The sequence below is a fragment of the Lolium rigidum genome, chromosome 3 (assembly GCF_022539505.1).
Source record: "Lolium rigidum isolate FL_2022 chromosome 3, APGP_CSIRO_Lrig_0.1, whole genome shotgun sequence".
Classification (NCBI taxonomy): Eukaryota; Viridiplantae; Streptophyta; class Magnoliopsida; order Poales; family Poaceae; genus Lolium; species Lolium rigidum.
In genome coordinates, this window is record NC_061510.1 from 314,916,540 (window position 1) to 314,923,229 (window position 6,690).

Genomic DNA, 6,690 nt, shown 5'->3' on the forward strand with positions numbered 1-6,690 from the left:
AGAAGAGTTCATGACGGTTTCGATTTTTTTTTTTTTGGCTCTCGCGAATCTAGCATCTCTCCGTACGCAACACACCGCCCATGGTCCTCTGTCCGGAAGGACAGTTCCATGGGTTTAATCCATCCTCGTTTGTTCGATTCTCGCGGAAATAGGTTCGCTTGGCCCATGTCACATTTGTCCTCTCCTACGTTCTACATTTTCCTCTTCCTCCTCCTTCTCAGTTTCTTGTCCTGTTTCAACACCGTTAATTTCATTGCCATTATTTCACAGAGAAAATTGTTACTGGACCCTTGTTTGCTTGCTCGTTAAGCAAACCAACCTCTGAGAAAGTCAAATGCCTTGGCTCCTTATCCACTTTGCGCAGTAAAGTATTCGGTTCTTGGAGGAACGTCTGCACACGTTCCTTCAGAAGAAAAGACAGGGATGTTTTGTAATCTAGCTGCTTTGGTATTTTCCTATTTTTTAGATTCAAAGTCAGCGCTCATCGTATATTGTTTAGGATTATAATCAGATTTACCTGGTGAACGATCGATCTGTCATCTTCGTACGAAATACTATTCATATGTCTTCTGCAACAGAAAAGTCTGAACCCACCCACATACCTGATCACATCACGATATTCTGTTGATATGTCGTCTAGGAAAAGTCTGAACCCAAATATCTGACCACGTCACGATATGACAAGTCGAATGTATTCTGAGAAAGTTCATGGGCGAGTGTAATTTGTGAACAGTTGCCCGCTTAACCTTTCTCTTCTAGCATGTGTCGCCTTCCCTGATTCCAGTGGCAAATGGCCATACCATCAGCAGAGTTTTTATAATGTCAAAAGGTTGGCATGAAAAACTCAATCTACAACTGAAAGCTCGATTGTTTGCAGCAGCATGACCAGTACGTAACAATGCTGTGATAGTGAATACTGCACTGCAAATACACACGTATTAACTGGAATGTTCCCTGATTCGTGTGGCTGGTTTGGGGAGTATGTGAGATGACTTAGCTAGCTTGCAAGCCTGACGACGTGGGAACATAGAGAGGACCATACACTAGGGTCAGGGGGTTTGATCGTAGCCAGGTCACCACGCCATATACATGCCAAAGTGTTGTTCATTACCAAGAATAATATAAAAAGGTTAATGGTTTTACCTTTCTGAGATATCAATATTAAATCGTGTTTTTGAAAAATATTTATTGGTGGATGTACATATGATTTATTTTTTTAAGAATACAAAATTTACACTTTACACTACATAATTTCACTACTCTCATAGCTTTCTTAGTTTTAAGTCATTGCAATATGACTGCTAAATCAGGCAAGCTTCCTTCAGTATGATATTATTCCTTCTGAGAGTGCAAGTCCTTGTTAATATGCGAAGATGGTCTTCTCTTTTGGTTTAAGTCCGTGTTGGGGTAATTAGACATGGAAGTCAAAGTATTCAGCGAAAGGTTTACTGCATTGTTGAAGGTGTAAAACTGGAACATCCTTTCTTTGATTACCAGATGATATTGCAGCTGTAGATGTGGTATAGTGTATTTTTATTTTTAACCTCCTGAAGAACACATGGATCTAGCTAATATCCTGCTTCCATTGCAGCCAGGATGAAGTTTGGTTCAATTTATGAGGAGTACCTAAGGGTGGAGCAGGACAAGTATCTAGCAAAGTGCTCACATGTAGAGTACAAACTCCTCAAGAAAGTATTAAAGCGATGTCGAGTTGACCGCTCACTGCAAGAAGATGTTACCAATGGTGACCAACTACTGGACGGGAGCGACGTATCTTCAGACATTTGCGAATGCAATTCGTGCACATGTATGTTCAGCCTCTAGTGCAAATACGCACACTATGCATCATTGTTTGTACTGTGCTTTCATCTTTCTTGTCTGAATGTCTGTGATATGGCAATAGACGTGATCCCATTTTCCCTTTTGTGCTCTATATCTTGTCTTTTCCAAGATGTGATTTGACAAAGTACTTAGAGAATTAGTAATATGTTGTTTACTCTCCAACTCTAGTAATGATAATGTTGAGCTTACTGTCTGTTATAACCAGCAAATAAGAAGCACCCAAGAAATTTTATCAAATATTAGAAGTGTCTAATTTCCACTTGTACAATCTTGTGCTCTGTTTTTCTACCCATTCATCCTTTCTGACTTTCTGTGAAAGATTAAAAAAATCTGATCTCAGTTTGTAGAATACCCGGTTCTCTGTTTTTAAAATTTTATAGGTTTTGGAGGGGAAGGTAACTATGGTTGTCCATTTGGTATAGCTGTGAAGTATTATGGATCTCAAATACTGGGGATTTTGTTGTATAGCCAGGACTAGTTATCTTGACTAAAATAATTTGTTTTCATTAATTTCCTTGGTATTGCACTGAAATATTTTTGTGATTTTTCTATCGTGTATACTGGTTGTGTTGTTGATATCCTGAATTGTAATATTTTGTTTTTCAGTGTGTGATCAAATGTTCTTTACAGAACTCAGCAAGGAGGCTTCAGACATAGCTGGCTGTTTCAGCTCTAGAGTACAACGTCTTCTACATCTTCATGTTCCTTCAGGGCTACAAAGGTATATATGGCGTGTACGGCAGTGCTTCATAGATGATCAACAAATCATGGTTCAAGAAGGCCGAATGCTAATAAATTATGTGACCATGAATGCTATTGCTATCCGCAAAATTCTCAAGAAATATGACAAGGTAAGTTCATCTCCAAACTGCCCTTTACATTTCAAGATATTCATGCTAATATGCTGTGCATTTTGCAGATACATGGTTCTGTGAGTGGTAGAGATTTCAAGAGCAAGATGCAAACAGAGCATATTGAACTGTTGCAGTCACCTTGGCTTATTGAGCTGGGTGCTTTCCATCTGAACTGTGATAGTTTGGATGTTGATGAACCTGTAGGGTTCTTCAAGAATGGATTCTTCAAGAATTTTTCCTGTGACTTGGCAGGAACACAACCAGTAATGACTATGGCCATCTCTGAAACCATTAAGTATGAGTACAACCTAACTTGTCCAATTTGCTTGGTAAGATGTTTTTTCTGAAGTTTCCCTATCTTACTCTTTTGATTATCTTGTTCCTAAGTAATGATATTGGCAATAGCTAACCTACTATGTTGCAATAGCATGTATTCGTTTGAGCAATTGCTTGTACCAGTAGTACATATTATTTCTTCTAATGTCGTTGGTAGAATGTATTGCTACTTTTTGTCTAGCCACTGGCCACCATAAATTGTACTCTCTTTGTTTCATATTAGTTGTCGCTGATTTAGTACAACTTTGTACTAAATCAGTGACAACTAATATGGAGCGGATGGAGTAGAAAATAGGACTTGGCATGGCTATTGTATCCAGTTAGTGCTACTCATCTGAACCCAAGTATCGGCGTGAGCAGCATGCTATATATTTTTTTTTCGCGAAAACGCAAAAGACTTGCGTTTCGATGCATTGATAGATAGGAAAAGGTTATATGTACAAGTCCACGAAGGGACCAACACCCCGCACTACAACTCGACCCAGGAAAGGAGACCTAGTCTAGGGGATGATCTGGCGGACACCCCGGGCCCCCGCGCTCGCCCACTGTTGCGCCTGGGTCTTGATGTCGTTGAGCAGGGAAGACACCGAAGGTTGCGCGTTGTCAAAGATCGCAGCATTCCGGTGCTTCCAGATCCACCACGCCGTGAGCATGATTACCGACGATGTACCTTTGCGCAACTGGCGGGGAGCGGTCCGCACCGCCTGCGACCACCACTCCACGAAGTCCCCCTCCTAATCCGGAGGCCCTGAGGTGGATCGGATCCACGAGAGGACCTCGAACCAGATCGTCCTGGAGAATGATCATCCGGTGAGTAGATGCGCCATAGTCTCCTCGGATTGGTCACACAGCGGGCATCTGGGCGCATGTGGCATACCACGATGCGCCAGCCTCTCACCCGTCCAACACCTGTCCAGACAGGCCAACCATAAAAAGAATTTCACCCTAGGAGGCGCCCGGGATCTCCAGTTCAGCTCCCATGATGCTGAGGTGATCCCCCCCCTGGATATAGGGTACTTCTATTATACTACCTCCGTTTCTAGATATAGGGTGTATAGTTTTTGGCATGGAAAATAAGAAACGCACACTCAGGGCAAGTTATACGAGTTTTGGGCAAAATTACCCCTGAATTATTGCTTTGAGAAAATAGAGTTTGCATGAGCTAAGAAAATGCAATCGAATCCGTAAAAAAAATGTCCAAATGTGTGGTTCTACGCAATACACCTTATATTTTGGAGCTTTTGTCGAAAAAACTATACACCTTATATCAAGGAACGGAAGGAGTATCAAAGTAAAAAATAATTGCAAAATGAGCTTTGAAGCACATTAAAAGATTACCATGGATTTATAGTACAAAAAAATTATACACATGTTGATTGCAAAATTCCAGCTAATTTTTTTTATCATTTTTTAACTGTTCGGGTTAGAAATCAATTTACGCAACAGAGTGTGGCAAATGGTAAATTTTTGTGGGTTCTTCATGGGGACCCCAAATATTGTAAACTGCAGAGTCGCAGGATGACAATATTATATTGTACCTAGGCCTACGTTAATTAAAACCAAATGGATGTAGTACATGTTTATTTGAAGCATTTTTCACTTATGGTTTGGCCATTTGCACAGGACACATTGTTCAACCCGTATGCACTCAGCTGCGGTCACCTCTTCTGCAAAGGCTGTGCATGTGGTGCTGCATCTGTGTACATCTTCCAGGGCGTTAAGACTGCACCTCCGGAGGCTAAGTGCCCTGTATGCCGAGCGGTATGTGAGCAATCCTATATCCTTTCATGTATCGTTGTGGCCCTGTCTTCTTGTTTCCGTGGATTACCTGCTTATTTTCCATGGCCATCTAGTTTCTTCCATACCACCTTTGTTTTCCCATAGAAGCCAGAGTTTCTCAGCTTTTTAGTCTGATAGTTGGTGGTACACTTGAACTTGCTGCTAAACAAATGCAACTACCATATTAATAAGATTGGAGCATTGCTTCAACTTCCATGGTAAATTGGTAATGGTTTGAATCTGATGACCTGCAGGTTGGTATCTTTGCCCATGCTGTGCATATGAACGAACTTGACCTACTCATCAAAACAAGGTACGACTTAACTTAAATCCCTATCATGCAACTAGAATTCTAGAAAGAAACCACCTTTCTCTAACTCAATTTACATCTATGGATTTATCAGGTGCAAGGATTACTGGAGGTGCAGGATGCGTGAAGAGCGCACGGAGATGGTGAAGCAGTCCAAAGAATACTGGGAGTCCCAAGCGATGTTGTCGATGGGTATCTGAATATTGGGCATGCAACCGCAGCCAGTTCATTTGCTGAAATTGGTGATTACCAATAAATTATCCAGCCGTTGAATCAGAGGCGTGAAGAGTCCTCTAAGAAAATTTGAAATTTGATTCATTGACTGCTACTCAGCACCACCGACCCAAAGATGGCAGCCTCCGTTGTCAACCTAACCGAGGGGAGATGGCGACGAAGCAAATTCCCTCGCTTTACGTCGTTGTCAACCTCCTCAGATCTGAATGGAAACCGGATCCAACCAATTCCTTTGTTCGCTTCCGTTGTACTAGTTTGGAATGATGTACTTTTAGTTTTAGTGGTGTTTCCTCATCTGTCTACTGCTGTGCTCTTTTGCTTTGTAGAGATAAGTTCTTTTAGTGAAAAATTGGAATCCTGTGCAACTTCACATTCGAGCCTCTTGCTACTTGCTTCAGTATTGATTGTTCGATATTCATCACATACCATTTCAGCCAGTTTCACATGTTTGTTTACATAACAGCCTTAAAAAAACTAGAACAACAGGGACTAGCCCCTGTTATAGGTGCACGGTTTGTGCAATCGTGTTGGAATACGTGGAACTACTGAACATTAGGGGCTGGACTGGGTACCTGTTGTCATTGTTTCATAAACTATCAGGTACTACATGAATAAGAATCATTAAGAGCAAGTTTAATAGTAGAGCCAACCGTTGGCTATAAGCCAAATGACATGTCATCTATAGTCATTCTAGAGCCAATATGTACAATAGTGAGCTATAAAATTGTACTACTTTATTTATGTATGATCCACCATTCACTCTTACATAGTGACTAGGAGCACGTGCTATAGCTGGCTCTTGCATAAGAGCTCACTTCTTTTCTCTCTTTTCCTCTCTCTCTTCCAACTAAGCAACAATATATTATTTTAATCCTTATAGCCAGCTGACTAGGACTTATTGTACTTACTCTAATCACTTTCTTTCTGATACTACATGCAAGTGATCACCTGACACAACAGAGCATATACTCGCAAAATCTGTATTCCTATCGCCTGGTGGCTGGTGGATCTGAAAATTCCATGTCCATGCAGCTAAGGCATCAGCCAGGTGCTTACAGAACCAGCAAAGAGTACAGAAATTTTCTTCTGCCGCCACCCATGTGAACAAGGAGAGGTCAATCAAACCGACATATTTTTTTTCCATACAAGCAAAAAGGACCTTGACGCAGATGAAACTTCTATAGCTCCAATATGATCTTGGCATGCGATAGGAAGATGAACATAGAACGGTTCTCATGACACAGGCATAGCAGAGGAGCAGCAGAGGAGCGCCTTCTGACCAGAACACATACATACCATCCTTCTGGCCATTGATACTGCAGTGAAGATGACCAA

General features: G+C 41.3%; 1 protein-coding gene across 1 annotated transcript; it reads left to right on the forward strand.

The window, feature by feature from the left end:
- Positions 1–1,596: 1,596 nt before the first annotated feature.
- Positions 1,597–5,463, forward strand: LOC124699900 (probable E3 ubiquitin-protein ligase BAH1-like 1). Its single transcript, XM_047232128.1, has 6 exons — positions 1,597–1,807; positions 2,449–2,693; positions 2,762–3,025; positions 4,656–4,793; positions 5,066–5,124; positions 5,216–5,463. Exons 1-6 carry the CDS (start codon positions 1,597–1,599, stop codon positions 5,319–5,321), a joined length of 1,023 nt encoding a protein of 340 aa, XP_047088084.1. The 3' UTR covers positions 5,322–5,463.
- The last annotated feature ends 1,227 nt before the right edge of the window (positions 5,464–6,690 follow it).